The following is a 24,759-nucleotide window of genomic DNA, read 5'->3' on the forward strand; positions in this document are numbered from 1 at the left end:
AACTCTTCTTTATTTGCTTTTTAGAAAACTGATCAAGAATGTGTAAATTTGCATCTAATTGGTCTTAGGAAGCTGTTTATTAAGAAATGGTCCCCTATGTCCCTAATGAGGCTGACTTTAAACATGTTGAGATTAACATTTTCTTGATTTTCATGGTCTACATGTGTCACGATATCAAATGAGGAGAAGGATTTGCAGGTTAACAGTGTTTAATAAAAACAAACTCACAGCCGTACACAAAATGATAATCCAAACAGGTGACACAGAGAAGGCAACAGAACAACCAGTGACATCAAACAATGAACCAGCAAAAGACACAAAGACACAGCTTATATATGCAGGTTAATGGGAAACAGCTGGTGACAAATGATCAATGATTAACAGACAGGAGTATGGGAAATGCAGTTCATGATACATATGACAGTGAGGGGAAGAGACATCTGGTGGCAACTCAGGGAACAACACTAATACAATACAATAAACACAAAACACAGTCTCACACTGTGACAGTACTCCCCCCTAAAAGGAGTGGCTTCCAGACACTCCATAAGACCAAGCACAAAAGTTCAGGTGGGTGGAGGAACAGAGGTGGATCTGGGGGAGGGATGGAGGGTCTAGAACCCCAGGGCGGGGCCGCAGGCGGTGCAGGGAGCCAGGGCGGGGCCGCAGGCGGTGCAGGGAGCCAGGGCGGGGCCGCAGGCGGTGCAGGGAGCCAGGGCGGGGCCGCAGGCGGTGCAGGGAGCCAGGGCGGGGCCGCAGGCGGTGCAGGGAGCCAGGGCGGGGCCGCAGGCGGGACCAGAGACCAGAACGGCGCTGGAGACCAGGGTGGTGCTGCAGGCATCTCCAGACACCAGAGCCGAGCTGCAACCCATGGTGGTGCTGGCGGTAACAGGAACCTGGGCAAAGAAGCACAAGAGGCCCTATGGGCCAGGTTAGCTAGGGCAGACAGTTCAACTAGCTTGGGGTCGTCCATCTTGGGCCAGGCAGAGAGTTCAAGGAGCTCGGGGACGGCCATCTTGGGCCGGGCAGAGAGTTCAAGGAGCTCAGGGACGGCCATCTTGGGCCGGGCAGAGAGTTCAGGGAGCTCAGGATCGGCCATCTTGGGCCAGGCAGAGAGTTCAGAGACCTCGGAGTCATCCATCTTGGGCAGGACGGAGAGACTTTCAGTCGTGACAGGAAGTGCAGTAGACTCATGTTCAGACCTCTCAGCTGTGACAGGAAGTGCAGTAGATTCAGGTTCAGACCTCTCTGCCGTGACAGAAAGTGCAAGAGATTCAGGTTCATATTCCTCAGCCGTGACAGGAGGTGCAAGAGACTCAGGGTCATCTTCCTCAGCCGTGACAAGTACAGTAGACTCAGGTTCATATTCCTCAGCCGTGACAGGAAGTACAGTAGACTCAGGTTCAGACCTCTCCGTCATGACAGGAAGTGCAAGAGACTCAGGCTCAGACCTCTCAGCCGTGACAGGAAGTTCAAGAGACTCCGATTCAGACTTAACGGCCGATTCAGGTTCATGGGCTTGAGAGACATCTTGCTGAACAGAAGAGCAGAAAGCAGACCACACACACCACAGAGCCATGGTAAACACAGGAAATACTGAGTCCAATGAACATACCTCTGGTGCCTTCCTGAGAACAGGTGCAGGCATGATGATAGCCCTCCTTAGAACAGGTGACGCTGAGACAACAGCCATCTGGAGTGTAAGGGCAGGTATAACCCCAGCAGTCTCAAAATTAGGTGCAGGCATAGTGACAGCCATCTTGGGTACTGCTGCTGGCTTGGCGGCGGCCATTTTGAGGACGGGTGCAGGCTTGGCAGTGGCCCTCGTGAAAACCGGCATCAGGGTTGGAAGGCCAGCCCTCCGCACTGACCTTAATGGAGTCTCTGCCAGACTAAACCTCAGACGCTGGGTTCTGGCATGGATAGGAGAGAAAGGTGAGGCAGCCATCCTGTGAAGTGGCTCTGGTGCGGCAGCCATCTTGTGAATAGGCTTGGGTCTCCTCTCCATCTCCCTCTCGTGGCCGACGCTCGGGAAAGAGTGAAACAATCATGTCTCTAGCACTCGCTACATCCATAATTGGCTCGGGTGTGGCAGCCATCTTGTGAAGAGGCTCAGGTGTGGCAGCCATCTTGTGATATGACTCGGGTGTGTATTCCCGCAGGCCCAGAGTCCCAACACACAACGACCGGTGCGCACTACCTCCCCTCAAAAAATTGCTTGGACGGGGTCTCCTCCCTGACCTCCGAGAAGAATTCACCTTAGTCTTGGAAAAGACCCAAATCATCTCCCCGGTAAGTGCCTTGAAAGAGGCACAGCATGGGTCCCGTCTCTCCCACACCTCTGTTCCCCATGTGGCTGCTGGACCGGTCAGCAGCAGTAGCACGAACGCTACTTTCGATTCCTCAGTTTCGAAAGTCCTGTGATGCATATCTAGATGCAGAGAACACTGATTAATAAAGTCTTCACATAACTTAGGCTCACCAGCGTATCTCTCAGGGAAGTCCGTGCTAGGCTCCGGCTGACCACTCGACTCCGTGGGGTTGGGGGAAATGGATGGTGTGGGCGACACGGAACCACTCTGCAACAACAGGAGCTGTTGTTGCAAATCCACCACCCTGGTACTCAGTGCCTCTCTCACCCGCTCCAAGTTGCTCTCCTGTGTCAGATCCATAGCAGTGATACAAAAATAACTCCGGCTACAAATAACTCCTGTGGCTGATAACCCGCTCCTTCCTTAATGGCTGGTTCATTCTGTCACGATATCAAATGAGGAGAAGGATTTGCAGGTTAACAGTGTTTAATAAAAACATAAACTCACAGCCGTACACAAAATGATAATCCAAACAGGTGACACAGAGAAGGCAACAGAACAACCAGTGACATCAAACAATGAACCAGCAAAAGACACACAAAGACACAGCTTATATATATGCAGGTTAATGGGAAACAGCTGGTGACAAATGATCAATGATTAACAGACAGGAGTATGGGAAATGCAGTTCATGATACATATGACAGTGAGGGGAAGAGACATCTGGTGGCAACTCAGGGAACAACACTAATACAATACAATAAACACAAAACACAGTCTCACACTGTGACAATATGTATATTTCTGCCATTTTGTTTTCTTTACAAATGGTTTTAAGCAAACAAGTTTTTCTTTACAAATGGTTTTAAGCAAACTAATATTGATTTAGACTTGTAATAATTATTAAAAACTTAGCTGTCATCCATTAACATTCTGATATTTTCTCTGTTCTGAACAGAAAAGTACATAATGAAAAATAGCTATAATGAACAGAAGTTAAAGAATAGATGACAAGAGTTGTTGGCCAGTTAGAGGTTAACTGCAAAAATAAATAAAAATAATTTCTAAGTGGTTTATTTTACTACAGTTGTTGCAGCGTTTGTTGTATGAATAGCACATACTTTTCTCTGAAGTCTTTTTTCTCAACACCTTCATACTCCCCTCGGACTGTTCTTGCAGCAAGCATTTGTTAACATCCAAGTCAAGGTAGAGTTTTTGAGTATGTGGTTGTTGATTATCAAACGTTACAATGCTGAGGTGTTATTAAATATTATGAAAAGTTGAAAATTAGGAAGGTATATCCTCATCAAGATGACAGTAACTTTCACATGATTAAAGGAACTTCCATGAGCTTGAGCGTCCATGACCGTATCACAGGAGGTATCACAAACCTAAATATCCAGTTTGGTTGTGTTTGTGACTAGTCACGCATATCTGGTATTTCAAAACTGGTTTACCATGATTGTTGTAAACATACAAACAGGTTCTTTTACAGGAGCACTGGTGCTTGCAGTCATGGGGAAGTTTTGGGGGAACTGTGGGGAAGTGTTTTCAGATTTGAACAATCTTCCCAATTGTTTCATAATATAGTAATACAGTAACAATTATGAACCCCTTTCACAGACTGGACATCGCTTTCTTTCCATACAGATTACATAAACAGAGAATTGTTGTTTTTAATGAGATCATTTAAAAGTAGACACTTACATGTTATAGATATATTGCTTAAGTATTCGCTAGGTTTGTTTCATTTTTGTGATGCACTCCAGAAAAAAGTTAACATACGGAGATGTTTGAAAGCACACCCTGTTTGCTTTCTTTACTTTACAAAAGCACAATGTTTGTGTTTCACTGCAAGTTGACACAAATTCAAGTTATTTTAAATCGATTTAGCTACAGTATATGTGAAAAAACCCACACAATCCGCTGATGTTTTTTGTTGACCCCAGAGGGTTAAACAAAATTGAACATGCTTGTTCAATGAACCTTAAACAATTATTGCACATGCACCTGTGGACTAACAGATTACAGGTGGAATACAATTAAAGTCACGGCTACAGTAACTTTACCTTGCAGTGGCAAAAGTGCCTTGGTGGAAAACAGCAAGAACTGGCAGATCTAGAGCAGTCCATGGATGAGATACACTGGTTACACCAGATACTGACAACTTTTTTCCAGGGAATCATTATTCCATTTCTGATGACCAGATGTCTGTGAAACTTGTTCAGTTTATGTCTCAGTTGTTGAAATGTTTATATTAATATAAATAAAAGTAGTTGAATCTGAAAGGACATTTATTTTTTTGCTGAGTTTATCTTACTGAATATAATGTATCTGTTGGGCCTTATCATGCCAAAAGACTGCTGGTATCACATTGTCCTGCACATCAGTGACCAGGACCACAAGTGATTTCACCAACAAGGCTTTTTCAAAGCATTGAATACAAAACCAGAAGTCACTATTGGTGTTAGTTGTTAAAAACATATTTTTACAAACAAACTCTTTGATCTATATACTAATGTCTAGACAATTTTAAGGGTGCACAGTCGGGTAAGATGAGCCATAGTAAGATAATCTTAGCACAACACATCAGTGACAGCAGTGCTTGAGTGACATTACTTAAAACTTATGCTATCAAGAATGCATATCAAATTTTGTCAACACATGACGGCTGCAACGCTATCTCACGACCAATTCGTACGAATTCGTACGAATGATAAAAAGTTGGCTAATTCGTACTAATTCGTACGACCTCACTCGTACGAATTTGTACGATTTGTCTAAACCCACGTGATGGGTAGGTTTAGGGGCGGGGTCAGGGGTAGGTCATTCGTATGAATTCATACGAATTGGCCAATTCGTAAAATATGTACGATTTTGCAAAAATTCGTACGAGTCAGGTCGTATGAATTCGTACGAATAAGCCACCTCTTAGAATTTGTACGTTTTCCCATGAGATCGGGCTGGACAACCACATATACATGAGATATTCTGCTAAAGAGAAACGTACATCATGATCTGTTTCTAGAATTGTGAAAATACAGTGAAAAAGTAATATTGTGAAATGTTATTACAATTTCAAAGAACTGTTTTTCTATTTTAATATTTTTAAAAGTATTTTTTATTAAAGCTGAATTTTCAGCATCATTAGTCTTTAGTGACACTGAAATCATTCTAAAATGCTGATTTGCTTTTCAATTATTATTAGTGCTCAATTATCAATAATGGTTATTATTATTACTGTATTATCAATGTTGAAAACAGTTTTCTCTGCTTAATATTTTTGTGGATACCATGATAAAAAAAGGATTATTTGATGAATAGGAAGTTTAAAAGAACAGCATTTATATAAATCTTATATATCATAATAAAAGTCTTTGCTATAAATTTTGACTAATTGAATGTGTCCGAATAATTCATTTCTTTTTATATATATATAGCCAATAAGTTACCAACCCCAAACTTTTGAATGGTAGTCTATTTGTTTCCACAAAAAAAAATAAGCAGCAGAATTGTTTTCAACATTAATAAAAAATAAATGTTTCTTGAGCAACAAATCAGCATATTAGAATGATTTCTGAAGGATTGTGTGACACTGAAGACTGGAGTAATGATTCCTGTATATTTACAGGTCTAAATTACATTTTAAAATATATTTACAACAGTTCATCAAATTGTAATAATATTTCACAAAATTACTGTTCAACTAATAAATGCAGCTTTGGTGTATATATAGTGTTGATAGTTTTTAATGACTGTAAAACAAGTTCTCTTACGAGAGATTCTCTCGTACTGCGTAGAATACGCTAGGGGAAAATCCTTTTCCACGAGAATACTGAAGCCAAAAAATTATCCTTAATTTTGTATTAATGTAAAACGCGTTGCGGCAGCATACAGACATAGGCGAGGCAGCTCGCGCGCCTATTGGCTGGTCTGCTGGCAACTGCTTAAGCCTATCGAGCGAGACCTAGAGTGACGTCAGACCCAATGAGGGCGCTTTGCGCCCTCTGCGTCACGTCCCGCCGAAACGGGCGTGGCTTAGGTCTATAAATACCGCTCGCAGGCTTCATATCTCTGATTTTTCATCCTTCAGCGAAGCAACTCACATCGCTGGATCCGAGAAGAAGCCGCGCTGTTGAAGAAGCACCTCAGCGGGACGAGTCGACGAAGCTGCTGGCCGCGCCGCCTTCATCGCCTTCCTGCTGCGCTATCCAGCGCCCATATCCTTTCTCTGCACTGTGTGTGTGTGTTCGCCGGCGCGACTCACACTATCTAAAAGAGCTGCGTCTTTTTCAAGATGCCTTCTTGCGGCTCGTGCAAAGCCCATGCTTCTACGGGGAAGAGAGCAAGCATTGAGGCGGAGCTCATGCGCGTACTCACTCAGGCCACGGCGAGCCTCGGCCTCGAGTGGATTAAGCCTGAGCAGCCTGCTCATAACCGGCTGGACGGCTACTTCCTGCCTGGGGTGCGCGTTTCACCTGCATCCAAGCCAGCGCCTTTTCTTCCTGAGCTTCATGAAGAAGTCGCTAAGTCTTGGAGCTCCCCTTTTTCGGCCAGGACACGATCCTCTGTCTCTTTGGCGTTCTCCGCTGTCGACGACGCAAAGAACAGAGGCTACCACTCCCTGCCGCCGGTCGAAGAGGCTATTGCAGCTCACTTATGCCCGCCCTCCGCTGGACGGCGTGCTAAGATGGCGCTGCCCTCAAAAGCCTGCCGCACGGCGTCATCCCTGCTCCTCCGCGCTTTCTCCGCCGCCGGGCAGGCCGCGTCAGCATTGCACACCATGGCCACGCTCCAGATATACCAGGCCGATCTCCTCCGTAAGCTGGATGAGAGAGGACCTGACGCAATCTGCGTGCCGGACTTGAGGAGCGCTACAGACCTCGCTCTTCGCGCCACCAAGTCGGCAGCACAGGCCATTGGACGGAGCATGGCCTCGCTCACCGTGTCTGAGAGACATCTGTGGCTGACGCTCTCGGACATGACTGAGTCAGAACGCACCGCGTTCCTCGACGCGCCGCTTTCCCCTGCCGGCCTCTGAGGTGCAGAAAGCGACCCAGGCCATGAGGCACTTCCTCCCGAAGCGCTCCAGTTCTGCAGCAGGCCGTGCGAAACCGTCTGCTCAGAGCTCACAGCCTAAGCCTCCGCCCACCGCCTCCTCTTCACAACGCCGCCAAACCCAGAGCTCAAGACCGCGCTCTCGCTCATCCGGCCGCCGCCCCGCCCCGCGTGGCCCGCGGCAAAAGGTTGCGTTGAAGCCAGAGGCCCCGAAAACGTCCTAGCACGCCTAGGAAAGCGACGGTGTCCAAGTCCCGCTGCAGCCGGACTTCCACCAAAGCTTGCCGCTCGTCCAGTTCCAGGAAATGTGACTGGTCCAGCGTATTTAGCAGCCAACAAGCCGGTTCCATTGCCCGCTTGCCTGCACAAAAAAGCCGTTTTTACGGCTACCCAGATAAATCCCTTAAAGAGTGTATCTTCTGGTGTCCCGGCCACGGCCGACGGTGTTTCATGTGTAGAAAAAATGCCCGCTACTCAGTGCCCATTCCTACACACAAGCACAGCCCTTCACACAGGGCTCGCGCACATAAAATCGACTCAGATCGATTGCGCTTTAAACGTAGCAAACGTGCCCACTACCCAGTGCCCACAAACGCTACTTCCCACATGTCTCACGGTCTCTGTAAATACAGGACCAGTATGCATACGCTCTGCTCACGCGAGTAATGCTGTAAAAGTGGTGTATGTGCCCGCTGCTCTGCGCCCACTCCCACACACAGACATGAAACTAGCCCAGCCCTCCCCCTCTCAGTTAGACACTGCAGAGGAGTCGAGCGCGGGCATTCTGCCCGCTGTTATCAGCGCGCCCCCTGCCTCAGATGTCATGAGCGCAACGCTTATGTCACAGCACACAAAAGCCGCTGTATCGCGAGCCGATCAGCCTGAACATCATAAAAGAAGGCTATTCGCTGCAGTTTCGCCGGCGCCCTCGCCGCTTCATGGCGCGCGTCGAGACCACGGTAGAATCGAAAGTAGCTCATCTACTTCGAGCCGAGATTCTGAAACTGTTGAGCAAAGGGGCTATAGAACCCCTATCTCAAGCTCAAAGCGAAGGGGGGCTTTACAGCAGATACTTCCTGGTGCCCAAGAAAGACGGGGGTCTCAGACCCATACTAGATCTGCGGCAGCTGAACAGAGCGCTTCTGAAGCGCCAGTTCAGGATGCTCACGACCAGAAAAATCCTCGCGCATGTCCGCCGAGGGGACTGGTTTGTGTCAATAGATCTAAAGGACGCGTATTTTCAAATACAGATAGCGTCACGTCACAGGCGATTTTTGAGATTCGCCTTCGAGGGCCAGGCATATCAGTACACAGTCCTGCCTTTCGGCTTGTCCCTGGCACCCCGTACATTTACGAAGTGCATGGACGCAGCGCTCGCACCCCTCAGACTACGGGGTATACGAGTGCTGAACTATCTGGACGACTGGCTGATTCTAGCCCAATCTCACTCGGAGCTCGTGGAGCACAGGACCATTTTACTCGATCACCTCGAGAATCTCGGTCTCGCAGTGAACTGGGAAAAGAGCTTGCTATTCCCCAGACAGATTATATCTTTTCTGGGAATAGAGCTGAACTCGCTGCTAATGACAGCACGCCTGTCATCTCAGCGCACACTGGACTTTCGGCGCGCAGCCGGCTCGTTCCGCTGCGGCGCGATAGTCCCTCTCAAAACATTTCAAAGGATGCTAGGTCTGATGGCCTCAGCATCTTCAGTTCTCCAGTTGGGCCTTCTGCGCATGCGCCCACTGCAGTTCTGTCTCAGAAAGAGAGTACCACGCACAGCGTGGGCCTCCGGTCGGCTTCGCTTCAAGGTCAATCAAGCGTGCATTGCAGCCTTGAAACCTTGGGAGGCAAAAGACTGGTACCAATCAGGTATAAGCCTGGGGACTTCCTCGAGAGTGATGGTGGTGTCCACGGACGCATCCACCTCGGGATGGGGAGCGCTGCTCGAGGGCAGACCGCTTTTTGGCCAATGGTCAAAGCAGGAGAAGCTCTTACATATCAACTGCCTCGAAATGTTGGCAGTGAGCAAAGCGCTCACGCGCTTTTGTCCCCTCATAAAGGGACACCATGTGCTAATACGTTCAGACAACGTCTCAGTGGTGTCCTACATAAATCGCCAGGGCGGCCTCAGGTCCCTGACTCTGTACAGGCTAACCAGGCGCCTCCTGGTATGGGCCCGCAGCAACCTGCTCTCGCTGAGAGCAGCGCACGTGCCAGGGCTCCTAAATATAGGACCAGACAGACTGTCCAGGAACCAGGTTCCGACAGGGGAATGGTCTTTGCACCCACAGACAGTCCAGCTGCTGTGGAAGAAATTCGGCAGAGCGGAAGTAGACCTGTTTGCGTCTCAAGAAAACGCTCACTGTCCAGAATTTTTCTCGAAGAGCAAGGACGCGCTGACCCACGAGTGGCCTCACCGTCCTCTCTACGCTTTTCCCCCCGTCTCCCTCCTGACTCAGGTGGTAGAACGGGTCAGGGAAGAAGGATGCTCAGTGCTGCTTGTAGCCCCACTTTGGATGAGCCAACCTTGGTTCCCAATTGTGATGCAGTTAGCGAGCACCGCCCCGTGGCCAGTGCCTCTGAGGAGGGATCTCCTCTCTCAAGCCAACGGCTCGATCTGGCATCCTCACCCAGAGCTGTGGTCCCTCCATGTGTGGGCCATCAACGGGTACCCGCTGACCTCCCACGGGGAGTGTTAAACACTATCACACAGGCCAGAGCTCCGTCTACGCGACGTCTCTATGCCTCAAAATGGTCAGTGTTCTCTAGCTGGTGCACAGCTCGTGGTGTGTCACCCCTGCATTGCGGTGTGACGGAGGTTCTCTCCTTCCTACAGGAGCTGTTGGATAAGGGCAGGTCCCCTTCCACGCTCAAAGTCTATGTAGCGGCCATAGCAGTGTTCTCTTCGACCACGCTTGGCCAGTCTATTGGAAGGAACGATTTAGTCATTCGCTTCCTTAGAGGAGCTAAGAGACTGAATCCTCCCAGACCTCCCACAGTCCCTATATGGGACCTTTCTACGGTACTGGAAGCCATGAAAGGTCATCCATTCGAGCCCTTGCAGAAGATTGATCTTAAACACCTGTCTTTCAAGACGGCGTTTCTTCTGGCTCTCGCTTCAGTGAAGCGCACAGGGGACTTACACGCGCTCTCAGTAAGCGCGACGTGCATGGAATTTGGGCCGAATGACTCTAGAGTTATACTCAAACCTAAGCACGGTTATGTTCCTAAATCCCTCAATACACCGTTCAGAGCACAGGTCATCTCCCTGTCTGCTCTGCCGGTCACTGAAGGAAATATGGACGAAAGCTCCCTTTGCCCAGTCAGGGCGTTAAGAGCTTATGTGTCTCGCTCGTCTGTTTTTAGACAGACGGAGCAGCTCTTTGATTCGTTCAGCGGGCGTTCTAAGGGACTAGCCGCTTCGAAACAGACCCTATCCAGATGGGTAGTGGACGCAATAGCGCTAGCTTACACAACCAAGGGCATGCAGTGCCCGCTGGGTGTCAAAGCGCATTCCACGAGAAGCATGGCTTCATCGTGGGCCTGGTCAGGTGGGATTGCCTTGCAAGATATTTGTATGGCGGCAGGCTGGGCCTCTCCGTCTACATTTATAAGGTATAATATACTGTCGGTCTAGTATGGCCAAATCTCATAAACTGACGCTGTCAGTTATGCAGCTATTTGAGTATTGCAGTGCTGCTCTATGCTGCCATAAAGGAAGATAGTGGCTAAACCCCTCCTCTTCCAGGATTCCCTGTGAGTCCCCTGGGTGATTGTGTACTGTATGAGCTCTGGGCTGTCACCCTTGAGTCTATAGTATCAGATCCCAGCACGCACGGCGTTTTACAGTAGGTTCCCCTAGCGTATTCTACGCAGTACGAGAGAATCTCTCGTAAGAGAACGTACTCGGTTACTAACGTAACCTCGGTTCTCTCTAGAGAGAGGAACAAGTACTGCGTATCCTGCCGTGCATGCACGCGCTCTGGTTGCTTCGACTATGAAAAACCAGAGATATGAAGCCTGCGAGCGGTATTTATAGACCTAAGCCACGCCCGTTTCGGCGGGACGTGACGCAGAGGGCGCGAAGCGCCCTCATTGGGTCTGACGTCACTCTAGGTCTCGCTCGATAGGCTTAAGCAGTTGCCAGCAGACCAGCCAATAGGCGCGCGAGCTGCCTCGCCTATGTCTGTATGCTGCCGCAAAGCGTTTTACATTAATACAAAATTAAGGATAATTTTTTGGCTTCAGTATTCTCGTGGAAAAGGATTTTCCCCTAGCGTATTCTACGCAGTACGAGAGAATCTCTCTAGAGAGAACCGAGGTTACGTTAGTAACCGAGTACGTTCTTTAATCTCACTGTTGGGTTTATTAATACTTTGTACACTGAAAAAAATGATTTATTGACTTAGTAGAATTTACTAAAAAAAATTATGTTAATTGGTTCCACATAATTCATTTTAGCTACATTTAAACAAATGCATTACGTTGAACTAAGTTCAACTTGATGCATTTGTTTAAATGTAGCTAAAATCAATTGCGTGGAACCACTTACGATAAAAACATTTAGAAAATTCAATGAATTTACTGAAATCATTGAATTTACTAAAAAAAATTATCGTAAGTGGTTCCACGCAATTGATTTTAGCTACATTTAAACAAATGCATTAAGCTGAACTTAGTTCAACGTAATGCATTTGTTTAAATGTAGCTAAAATCAATTATGTGGATCCAATTAACATAATTTCTTTTAGTAAATTCAACTAGTCAATGAATAATTTTTTTCAGTGTACAAAATCAGTCAGTGATCAAGGCTGAATTGTCATGTTATGTAAAAAAAAAAAAAAAAAGATAATTTTAAATTTATCGTTTTATTTTAAAATAAATACAAAAAACAGACAATTATAGGCCTACAATTTGTTATTTATTAATCATTATAGTTCATTATTTTGATATACAATACATTTGATTGAAATAGTTGTATAAATCTAAATTATTATTTTTTCCTTTCCTTCCTTTCATCTTAAAACACAACACAATGCAATATGTAATTAAAAATATGGCTCAAACACCTGTGAAAAATCAGAAAATCCTTTCAGATTAACACAATACATTTGGCCGTATAGGCATATATTAATGCTGCTGAGCTGGCATCTGCAAGCCATTTCACACCAGATCTATTTTTCCTGTTTATACATGTACAGTTTCAGAGATATTTTAGCTGAAGTTGTTTTGAAAAGAAAAGAAAAACATTTAAATGATCATTAAGCTCCACTGTTAGATATGAATGGCATAGCCACTGTTAGTATATCACCAAATGCACTGGAAACAGTGACAATAATGACAGTATGTTAAACGGTCAATTTACATCTAGACTGGCAGCCATGTTTTATGTGGACACTGTGAAACATGTTGTTAGATCTCAAGGTAAGAATAATCCTGTTAACACACAGTGGCGGTTCTAGGATTTTTCTGTAACAGGGGCCATTAAGGGGCCACATGTTACATTCAGGGGCCAAATACAGGGTACATTCAAGCACACAAAATAATTAATTCACTACAGTGCAAATACATTTACAGTCATTCCTTTTTCAAACGCTCTAATAAAAAATTATGAGCCAGTAAAGTTCTTAATGATTTTTTAAATTTATTTATACTGTGCATAAAGGACACAATGCACTTCTTTCTGAATTCCACCTTTTAAGTTTCATAATCATGTCATCGCTTATTAACAGTAAATTATTGTTAATTGTTTGGGGGTGGAATTGCATCTGTGATCGTTGTGAAGAATTCTCCGGTTGCTCTTCTCGTCGAAGATTGATGGGTGGGAATCTCTAGGCACCTCACGATTCGATTACGATTCAGAGGGTAACGATTATCGATTATTAACGATTAATTTTTTTACTACTTGGTACTTTTAAAGCAAAGTATTTGATGACCCATAACGAACTTACTTCCAATACTTCCTATATTAATTGTATTAATAAAACAAATAAAAACTAAGTGATTTGGCAAGTCAGCTATAAGGTTATGTGCCAGCATTTGTCCCAACATTGCAAAGAACCAACAGGAAAATAAATGTGTACTTATAGCAGCATACTTGTAGTAAATAAATACAAACTTCAGCATATTCTGAATCTCTAGCATTTAATAATAGACTTCTAACCAACATCCTCTTGTTATTTCCAATAAGCAATATAATCCTTCAGACAAAAAAAAAAAACATTTTGCTGTAGCAAAATTACAAACCGTTTTCGTTCAAAAATATATAATTATGTACCAGAAGCTCTCATACAAATAATGCTTGTGGACTTACGCATATTCTGAATAATTAGTAACATACAAAGCAACTCTTATTCACAACTAAATAATAAAGAGTTATGACTTGAAATGTATGCTGCATACCACAATCAAAAACAGCTTATACAAAAAAAGTGAATGAACATCTGCAGAGAGCACAGTCAAAATGTAACTTTTTCGTCAATAAGCGTTGCGTAAGCGTTCCGTCAATATTACGTTATTAGGAAAAAAATAGATATATTTTTTTAGAAAATCGATTTTTGACATTTGTGAATCGATTCAGAATCGTCCACGTCCGCATCGCGATGAATCTAAGAATCGATTTTTTCCCCACCCCTAAAACGGGGCCCAATCAGATTTCAGCAGGGGCCAGGGCCCCTGTGGCCCCGCTTCTAGAACCGCCCCTGTTAACACATGACACTGTAGTGCTTGATTGGCCCTTTAATTTAAACGCAAGGAACAATTGGACAACAACATAGCCTCATCTCAATCTGTTTCAGTGTGGAAACTCAGAGTTGGGTTTTTAGCTAAGCTTTTCGTTTATTTTATCATACCAATGGGACAGGTAAAAACAAATTTAGCCAACTATTTTGATTTGATTATTTATTGTCAATGCTGTTGTTGTTATTATTGATATTTGCTGTTAATGCATTTTTGAGAAAGATGCAGTAATAAGGGATGTTACTGTTTTTTTTTGTTTTGTTTTTCCACTAGATGGTTATTTTGTCTCTGTACTATACCAATGCACCTACATTTCCCATGATCTCAGTGATGTGGAACTCATTTATTCAATTTCCTTTAATAAAGCTGTGCAGATGGAATTCAACATCACTCTGGAAAAGTTTCTGGGTTTTACAGGGATCGGAGTGGATTATACACTTCTTGAACAACAATACCTTGTTGGGTTTTAGAAATGTGGTAAACACATTCTGCAAAAATAATGGGAATTACCCATTTATTGTTGAATAATGGGTAAGTTGGAAAAACCTCTTGTCTTAGGTTTTAACTTTGACAGAAACTGCACTTTAATTACAAGTGCAGTAATTAAATTACAATTAATAATTACAAAAGGTTTATTACTATCTTGAGGTCTTCTGCATTGGTGCAGTGCAAATGACCGACACTATCTCACGACCAATTCGTATGAATGAGTATGAGGTGGCTAATTCATATGACCTCACTCGTACGGATTCGTACGATTTGTCTAAACCCCAGTGATGGGTAGATTTAGGGGCGGGGTCAGGGGTAAGGGGCGGGATCCACTCCCATCTTGAATAGACTCCCAAATCTGGAGAGAAGATCTCCTGTATGGTGGATCATGGCAGCTTCAATAAACCCATGATCATCGACTGGGGTAAAAGTGTCTAATTGTGTTAAAAGCTTCTGAGTCTGAAAGGAGTAAAATCACCATTGCGGCGTCTGGCCTGGTGTGGGAATCATCATAGCAGCTGCAGGACTAATTTACAAGAAGAAATCAGCATGTCAGTAAAGATATGAGCGAATATATTACTAGTGTATGGTTATTATGACAATCAATTAATCTTTTGTTTCGACAGGAATGATTCTGGTATGTCTATAACACTTTCTGTTAACTGACATATTACAGTTTTTCTGAATTGCTAAAACACATTTCTTTAAATACTTGAAGCAATGACAACTTAGTAAGGTGAATAAATTGTATAAAGCCCGCATCAATCTATCCGATGGAGGCATTCCATTAGAGGGGGAAGGTCTCTGCGCGTTACTGTCCTTCCTTGTGGCAAAGTAATTTGGTTAAATGAAGTACATTTTTTCATACATATTACCTCGTTATTTCATCTGACTCCATAAATGAAAAGGTTTTAATGAGATCTGTGCATCGAATGTTTGACTATTCTTTATAACTTTTCACTGAAAATAATCAGTTAAAAAATAAAATGACAGAGTCAGTTAGAATAAAATCAAATGTTTACATTTATTATGTCAGGTAAATGTATCATGCCAATTTCATAATCCGTTCAAAGATAATAAATACAAAACATCAAATGCTCTAGAATAAAGAGAGAAGATGCAATACCTTGACATTATAAAATACATGGTGCATTTTATAAGGTCAAGGTATTGCATCTTCTCTCTTTATTCCAGACTCAGAGCATTTGATTTTTTGTATCTATTGTATAAAACTTCATGATAATTGTTCACATTTAAACCATATAGATTTTGGGTCAGGATCCTGCTCTTACTGTCTTGTCTGTTTTGTCATTGTTTAATGTTTCCTTGTTAGTTTTGTGTCTGAGCACATGGCTCTGTCTTTGTTTGTGTTTGCCATGTGCTCCTCTTGTCCTGCCTCCTTGTTTTCTGTTACCACGCCCCATTGTTTAGTTCTCGTCTTGCCCTCATTTCACTAATTGTGCTCACCTGATCCTCATGTGCTTTGGTCCCTTTCATTAATTGTGTTCACCTGATCCTTATGTGTTCTAGTCTCTTTATATTGTGCTTCTTTTCCTCTTGTCTTTGCTGGTTCGTTTTGGTGTGTTGTCTGTGTTCCATGTGTGCATTAAGTTTCCACAGAAATTGACAACCGCTGAGATCGTTTGGAGTTATCTTCATTCTGGTTCCCGTTTGGCTTCCACTCAACATTATTCACACCACTCATCCTCTCCGTTGTTTGATGTCCTGGTCGCTAGTGATGGCCAAATGAAGCGTTTCGAAGCATTATTGCTTTCTGATACAATTGTGGCGAAAATGGTTCATTACTCGAAGCTTCATTCAGATAGAAATTGCAGCACCATCTCCTGGTGAAGTAAATGTAATGCAACAAAGCTGACAAAAATGCAAGTAACGCCCCGTTTATTACGTGTTTTTACCGAGGCGATCAAAGCTGAAACAGTGTTAGTGCTGTGAAACTCATTTATGTAGGTGAATTTTACAGATACTGATGAATTTCATGTGTTCACCTTGATAATAAAACATTAAGCATGATGTGTGTGTGTAATTATTTCTTTAGACAAGGACAGAAGATCAGACCAGCTTAAAAAAAAGTTGGAAACCATCACAGAAATTCTAATGGTTTATATTAAAATAGGAACCATTGGCTTTTACCATTTAAACCACTACATAATTCTTTTTTGTAGTGTGTTAGGGACATATTCCATTAGGATTTAATGCCCCCACCAATACAACCCAACACATATCAGTAGACCCACAGAGACCACTATAATTCCCATTACAACCAATAAAATTCCCATGAAAACCATTAAATCCAATAGAATTTCTGTAATGGTTTCTATAGTTTTTTTTTACCTTCACTTTTATAAGATATACAGCCGCCAGGTTTCAAACCTGTCAACACTGGATTGGGCTGTCAAAGCAGTCAGGTGGTTTACTACAGGAGTGAACCAGTGTGTTTGCTTCAGAAGTCATTTTCACGTGACTAGTGACGTAATGATACAAGCTCCGAAGCAGTGGTTCATTGCAAGGACCGTTCGAGTTTGAAGCAAGCTTCGGAGCGTCGGTGTCAGACGTAACATCACTACTGGTCGCCCGCCTGCTAAATGTGGTGTTCTGAGTATCCTCATCTGTACGAATTATCCAAAACTGTTTGCTCTCTGTTCATTCTCCTGGGTTCTCTCTCTCTAAACCGTGACAGAGGGAGAGGGAGTGGGGAAACAGGGAAAGAGGTGTATTCTGAGGTGAGACTTTCGTCTCAAATGGTGATGCATAGAGAACAAGAGAGAGTTCTTAACAAGAGAGAGTTCAAATGTTAATTTCCAGAAAGGTCATTTGTCTTCTCAGCGAGTGGTCATTCCTCAACCAGACTGCCCGGCATTTTCTAATTTCTCAAGTCTTACAACTTCCACAAGGAAAACCCGTTCCTAGCGCTGCTGACTTCAGTAACCCAGAAGAGCCTGTGTTATGTTTTCAGCGGTTGTTATCTGGGAATAACATGCCGCTGGATGGCACTATTGACCAATCAGAGTCAAGTATTCGACAGAGCCGTGTTTAAGTTGTTAACAAAGGACATTATCTAACTCTTAACACATTGTTACACATATTCAGTTCAGTACTTATTTTCGTTTTCATGAACTTTTAGTTTGTATTCAGTAGTTTCTGTGTTGTCATGCACATTCATTAATCATTGTTAATCATAAGTTCCCTTATTTGCCCTGTATTTAAGTTAATCTGTTTTATTCTTCAATTGTTGGTTGATGTTTGTGTTAAGCGCACGCATTTACGCCAGATTGTCCTCTTGTTTATTAAAACGTCATTTGTATTTTAAATCCTGCCTTCAGGCTTCATCTTCAACAGCATTGTGACACATGAGCTAATTAAACAATAATAATTTTAATTACAGTGACAATGAATGAAGAACTCACTATTTGCATATAGACTATTACTATAGACTACAGTATATAAACTATGAATTAACTATAAATGAATAGTTTTCTAATGATTTGTAAGTACTTTTTACTTTATACTGTTACCCCATTTTTTTATGTGATATACAAAATATGTATACTGTAGCTAATAGCTTTTGTCAGGCATATTTACTCATTCCGGTCTGTGCTTTATTGTAAAAGTAAGCTCCAATTGCCATTCCCAGCAGGCCTAGAGTCAGACCCACTCCACAGAACACTGATGGGCCAATCCCAGGCAGGACAACTTCTACATCTGTAAAACAGAAACAACAACAAGATTATTATTTGTGCAATATTTGGGAAATGTTGATATTATATTATTTTGCATCACCAGTCACTCAATTCTTATTTGAAAATAGCTTTACCCCATATTTTGGTTTGAGGTTGCTGGAGGGCTTTGTGGTCCACAGTGCAGCTGTACATTTCTCCTTCCAGTGGAATGATTTTCAACGTGGAAAAGAGGTTATAGGTGCCATCATTATTTGGCCGATACTGGCTTAAAGTCACATTCTCTGTGACAATCACATTGTTCTTAGTCCAAAATACTCTGACAGTTGGAGGGAAGAATCCAATCACACAACAGATGAGGGTGTTTTCTACACCCAGAACCACATCATTTCTAGAATAGATGGAAGTTTGAGGGGGGTCTGTGAACATAGGGGGCGGGGGGCGGGGGGCGGAAGGGAGGGGGGGGGGGGGGGGGGTGGTATGGTGACACTGAGTCACTCCATTAAGTAGTACATTTAATCAGCATAACAGCTTCCACTGGTTAACTTGATCCATCATCCATATACAGTAAATATACAAAGTGTGTGTGTGTGTGTGTGTGTGTGTGTGTGTGTGTGTGTGTGTGTGCGCGTGCGTGCGTGCGTGCGTGTGTGTGTGTGTGTGTGTGTGTGTGTGCTTTACCCATTTGTTCTGCTTGGTTTTCATAAGCTTTAGTACCAATGGCAAGGTATTCTTTGCATATTTGTGAATTATGAAAACCTGTCTCCAAATATTAAAAAAAACCAAAAGGCTCAGAATCTACAAACTCTGGTAGCACCATTACGGTTTTGTTTGTATTGAAGTTGTAGTAGTATATTTCCTCTCCATCAAGACCATGCATGTCCTCTTTCTCTGTATCAGAGCATCCAATGATGTGGTAAGACTTATGTACTAAAAAAGAACAATATAAGTAAAAACATTATAAATTGTATCAGCTAATTATAGACATCATAAATAAAATTGAATAATTAAAAAATTAAATAGAGAGTGTCCCTCTTATGTTTTTTACTCTAAAATAAACTTACTTTTACTCTCGGTGGATAAAACCGCAGTGAGGGTGAGAAAGAACATATACAGCTCCATTTTCATCAGTGAGACAGTTATCAAGTAGCAAACACACACAGCAGTTTAAAAGAGGAAGTATTGAGCCCTCCCCATTACACAGCAATGCATGATTGGCCAGTTAACTTTTAACATTTCAGATTAACAGGTAACAATTTGGCAAAGACTCACCTCAGTCTACTTCGGTGTGGATACTCAGAGTTGAGTAAAATGTTTTTAGCAAAGCTTTTAAGTTTTATTATCACACTGATCACTGGGACAGGTAAAAACAAATGTATTATTTTAATTGTGATTTAACTCATTTTGATTATTGTTAATGGTGTTGTTATATTACCAATAAATGATTTATGTTTGTGTGTGTATATTTTATATATGTGAGGAATATTTTTTTGTTTATAATGATGTTATTGGGTTTTTTCCCCCTCCAGATGGTTATTATGCATCTATACTGTACCAATGCACCTACATTTCTCGTGATCTTAGTGATGTGGAACTCATTTATTCAATTTCCTTTAATAAAGCTGTGCAAATACAATTCAACAGCACTTTTGGAAAGTTTATAGGGTTTACTGACATTGGAGTGAAACGTGCACACTTGTGCAACAACAATACCCAAATCTTGTTGGATTTAAGCAATTTGGTAAACGTGTGCAAACATTATGGAGAAATTGGTTACCCAGCCATTGTTGATAAATTAGGTAAGTGGCAAAAAACATCTTGTCTTAAGCTTCCTGTTTGACATGAACTCTGAATGTCTACTCTTATATGTTCAGTGCAACCCAAGATAAAGCTTAGGTCAATGAAACTCTTTGGTAGAAGCTCTCCTGCTGTGTTGGTGTGCAGTGCATATGACTTCTACCCCGAACAAATTAAAGTGTCCTGGCTGAGAGATGGTAAAGAGATGACCACTGATGCAATATCTACGGAGGAGCTGGCTGATGGAGATTGGTACTACCAGATCCACTCCTATCTTGAATATACTCCCAAATCTGGAGAGAAGATCTCCTGTGTGGTGAATCATGGCAGCTTCAATAAACCCATGATCATCGACTGGGGTAACATTTTCTTAACTTCCACCAGTCTTAGTTCAGATAAGAAGTTAAATTGAATATGATATATATACAAACTGAAGTGAAATTACACACTTTTAAAATGTATGGTAATAAATGTGTGCACTATCAGATCCGTCTATGCCAGAGTCTGAGAGGAATAAAATCGCTGTTGGATCCTCTGGTCTGGTGCTGGGAATCATCATTGCAGCTGCTGGACTCATTTACTACAAGAAAAAAAACCAGCAGTTAGATAATCTTACAGATATATTAGTATTTTCTCATTATGACAAATAAGTCATATTTTATTTTGACTGGGATGCAACTTTCTGAACAACTTTCTGAACACTGTATTTTTAATTCTTTTTTAGCACAGGACAAACATTGTTTATCACATACAATCGTAAAAAGTACTAACTTAAAAATTAAGTTAGATGGCTCTAATACTTTTGAGTATAATTTCTCTATTCTAAGATTTGAAAAGTAAATTGGGTTCATTGTGGGAAAACAGGTTTAAATGCACATCTGCAGTTTGTGTGTATGTGTTATTGGGTGGTCATTTACAACCTTGATTTACCCTCTGGGCTTCTTCGTAAAATAGTCACACTTAGCTTCCTCCCGCCCGAAAACGGGCGAAGCCTTAAAATTTTACTTTACTTTTTCCCAGGATAACCAATCAAATATATTTTTGTTCTATAATGTTTTCTGATTATTATTTAGAATTTTTAGAATTTTTTATGATACTTTGCATTAATTATATAATTTTTATGAGCTATTTTTTCCATTAGAATTAATATATAGATTTTTATTTTATTTATTTTATTTTATTTTTCAATAAATGCAACATTTCACATCAAAATAGAGTGCAGGCCTAAAAAAAAAAAAAAATTCAAGTGAGAAGAGCGCCATCTAGTGGCTTCAAAATGTATTAATTTGTGTCATGTCCTATAACCGCCTATAGGCGGTTTTTTATTACATAGCTTTTTTATTTATTTATTTGATTTATTCCCATTCGGAAAGAAAAAAAAATTATTACTAAGCAACCACTGAATGGAACAACACAAATTATATATCATTTTAAAGCTTAGGATCTCAGCTTTTTAATGCATCTAATTACATTTATTAACTCCTAACGAGTACTGAGTAATCCCTCTAAAACCGAGTGTACCGCCAGCAGGCGCCACCTAGCTGCGAAAATATTCTTTACCATATTTAAAAAAAATCTTGCCTTGATTAACACAAAGTTTATGTCATTTGAAAGCTTAGAGTCTGAACTTTACAGTGAATGTATCCACTTTGAAAAACTCTGAAGTATTGCTGAGTTATTTGCTGATAAATAGAATTTCTTTTTTTTCATAATCTATAAAATAATGTACTGCAATGTGTCAAAAACATCATACAGCTCATGAAACATTCTCAGATAATTCAAAATGGCACTTCATTTTTTACAGCATATTATTACAATTAAAATGAGCCCAAAATGAACATAATCTATTGCTTTTATGACAAGATATTCTTCATGGAGAAAAAATTGCCCATGAGGGGGTGTCAAAGACTGTACAAAAAGGCTATCTCTTTTCCAAATGCTGTAACTTTTGATTCCTTTGTCCAAAAATTATAATTTTTTTATCCAGATGCAGCTAACATGTAGGGGGACTTCACTAAAAAAGAATTTTCCTCCTACCTTATTTCCTTCCTGAGTTATTCCATGACAAATAAGAAAGATATGCAAAATCATAATAAAAATTATATATATATATTGTCTTTTATCCGCTGTTTCTTGTCCAAATGTAATGTAATTTATATTTTCAAAAAATGTAAAAAGAGTTCTTTCAAACGATACCTACCTTTTGACTCTCCTTGCTATAGTTTTGGAGTTATTATGATTATATAATTTTTATATAGTTTGGGGCAAAATTTGCTGTTTCAGTCTTACCAGTTCATTTCTCTGTGTGTGTGTGTGTGTGTGTGTGTGTGTGTGTGTGTGTGTTTGTGTGTGTGGGTGTGTGTGTGTGTGTGTGTGGGGGGGGGGGGGTGTCTTATTTGCACTCTTGATGTTTTAGAGTGTCACCCCTTCATTGCTGTACACTTTTCAGCACAGTGGCTGATCTGTAGCTTGTACCACCAAAAGTTTCTCTGAGTTTTCCTATTTTTTCGTATTTCCCATTCATTTCCTATGTCGCCCGTTTTCGGGCGGGAGGAAGCTAAGTGTGACTTTTTTTTTTACAACCCTTTAACATATCAGAATCATCTCCTTGATTTTTTTGTGTGTTCATATAGGTAATAAAACAAAAGTCACCAAGTTTCACCCCCATCCGATGAAGCAAAAAAATTAAACAATTCGAAACGTTCAAGTTTTCGCCCGTTTTCGGGCGAAGAAGCCCAGAGGGTTTAAGTGCAGAGTTCATTTGCAATTACACACTTAGAACTGCATTTCAGACATGCATTATGGGGTTCATGGACACAAATATAAAAACTGTTTTATAACAATTACATTTGATGTGTTGCGTATTACCAGTTTTGGTGGAAAATAAATAAATAACTCCTAATACTTGATAATAATAATCATAATAAGCAGCCTAGAAGACTACAGTATAAAGTATACTATTCTGTGATATTCATGTTTGTTTAAAAGATTGATGTAAAATAACTAATAAGGTTAATGCAGTTAATGATAACTAGCAGTAAACTACACAATATTCTCACGCTTCATTAAGGACCTGATGCTCTGTTCTGTTTCCATGATGTGGTTTGTTTCTCCTAATGGACTCATAAGTTTAGTTTATGAATTCTGACCTGTGAAGATGCAAATACCTTGTGCACCTACAGAGGCTGTTTTTATCACTTTTTCTTTGGATTATTTCCTGGATGACTAAGGATAATGCTTTTTAACTGTTATGTTAATCTGTTTTGAGAAGTGTTTATTTTGGATAATCAAAAGACTGTGATGTGATGACACTAACCTGTGATTACTTACCAGTGTTCAATTCTGTTCATCGCCAGGAAGTCTGGGAGAATACCAACCGGTGAATAGGCCTAATTATCTGTCCTGAGTTCTGTTCATCGCTGAAAATACTGTGCTTACATTTATCTGTAAACTTACTATTCTGTATTTTACATGTGATATTTTTGTCCCTGCTTATCTCAGGCATTGCCTGTTTAATTGTTTTTTTCTTGAATAAACTCCTGCAACTGGCATCTCCTCTCTCATTTCAGAGTAACATTACATTAAAGTGATAGTTGTGAAAATAAAAATAATTTCTTCACTTTGTGACATTCCAAACCTGTCTGAATGACCCAAAAGCAGATCTGCATAAGGCAATAATCCCAATCACTGTTCACTTTTATTGCATGAATCTCAAGCAGAAAGAAAATCTGTGTAAATATCATTTATGTATCCATTCTTTCTTTCCATAAACTGTCTTTTTCAATTCAATGCAACAATTTACAAAAAAATAAATGTGTTTCATTAATCAGGCCGTGTGAAAGTGAATAGATTGATTCTATTGTGCTCCAAAAATGTCTAAGAAGTATTATGGCGCTTTTCCACTGCATGGTACGGTACGGCTCGGTTCGGTACCGCACGCTTTGGCGCTTTTCCACTGCATGGTACGGTACGGTACGGCTCGCTTCGGCTCGCTTTAAATGGTACCACCTCTGTTGAGGTTCCAAGCGTACCGTACCGATACTAAAATGTGACGTGAAAACACTGAAGATCACTGATTGGTCAGACAGAATCGTCACTACCAGTGTCATTGTATTTGCGACACGAGACCATGCAGGAGACAAACCCGCTAGATTTAAATAGCCAGTAGACAACAGCCAACGCTGTAGTTTCTGAGGGCACACACACACATATGTGTGTGTATATATATATATATATATATATATATATATATATATATATATATATATATATATATATATATATATATATAGCCTATATATATATTATTAATAAATGAGCAAAACTTGGCCACAAAATATTTAATATTCAATTATTTTAATGATCACAATTAAAGTTTTAATTTTATTAAATTGAACAGCGCAAAATTCAGCATTCAATCAAATATTCAAAAAGACTTAATAATAATGTTATTTCTCTCTATAGGCGCGTTTACTACGAATATGGCGATCGTCAACTTCATCTTTGCCAGACACTGACAGAAAACACTATATAAATAAAAATCAGTGCACGCGTCCCCGGATTTACAAACGCTCATCTTGCTTGTTGCACACACATTATGTCGAAATAACGAGATATTATGTTGAAATAACATTATTATTAAGTCTTTTTGAATATTTGATTGAATG

General features: G+C 41.3%; 2 protein-coding genes across 2 annotated transcripts; one reads left to right on the plus strand and one right to left on the minus strand.

Moving 5' to 3' along the window:
* Positions 1 to 18,186: 18,186 nt before the first annotated feature.
* On the minus strand, positions 18,187 to 19,417 carry LOC311279037 (H-2 class II histocompatibility antigen, A-R alpha chain-like; the record flags this gene model as incomplete). Its single annotated transcript, XM_084390268.1, has 4 exons — positions 18,187 to 18,320; positions 18,433 to 18,686; positions 19,102 to 19,225; positions 19,360 to 19,417. 4 exons carry the CDS (start codon positions 19,415 to 19,417, stop codon positions 18,187 to 18,189), a joined length of 570 nt encoding a protein of 189 aa, XP_084246394.1.
* Positions 19,418 to 20,195: 778 nt separating this feature from the next.
* On the plus strand, positions 20,196 to 20,742 carry LOC311279038 (rano class II histocompatibility antigen, A beta chain-like; the record flags this gene model as incomplete). Its single annotated transcript, XM_084390269.1, has 2 exons — positions 20,196 to 20,451; positions 20,579 to 20,742. 2 exons carry the CDS (start codon positions 20,196 to 20,198, stop codon positions 20,740 to 20,742), a joined length of 420 nt encoding a protein of 139 aa, XP_084246395.1.
* Positions 20,743 to 24,759: the final 4,017 nt, after the last annotated feature.

The sequence above is a fragment of the Rutilus rutilus genome (genome assembly GCF_951802725.1).
Source record: "Rutilus rutilus genome assembly, chromosome: 19".
In the NCBI taxonomy this organism is placed as follows: Eukaryota; Metazoa; Chordata; class Actinopteri; order Cypriniformes; family Leuciscidae; genus Rutilus; species Rutilus rutilus.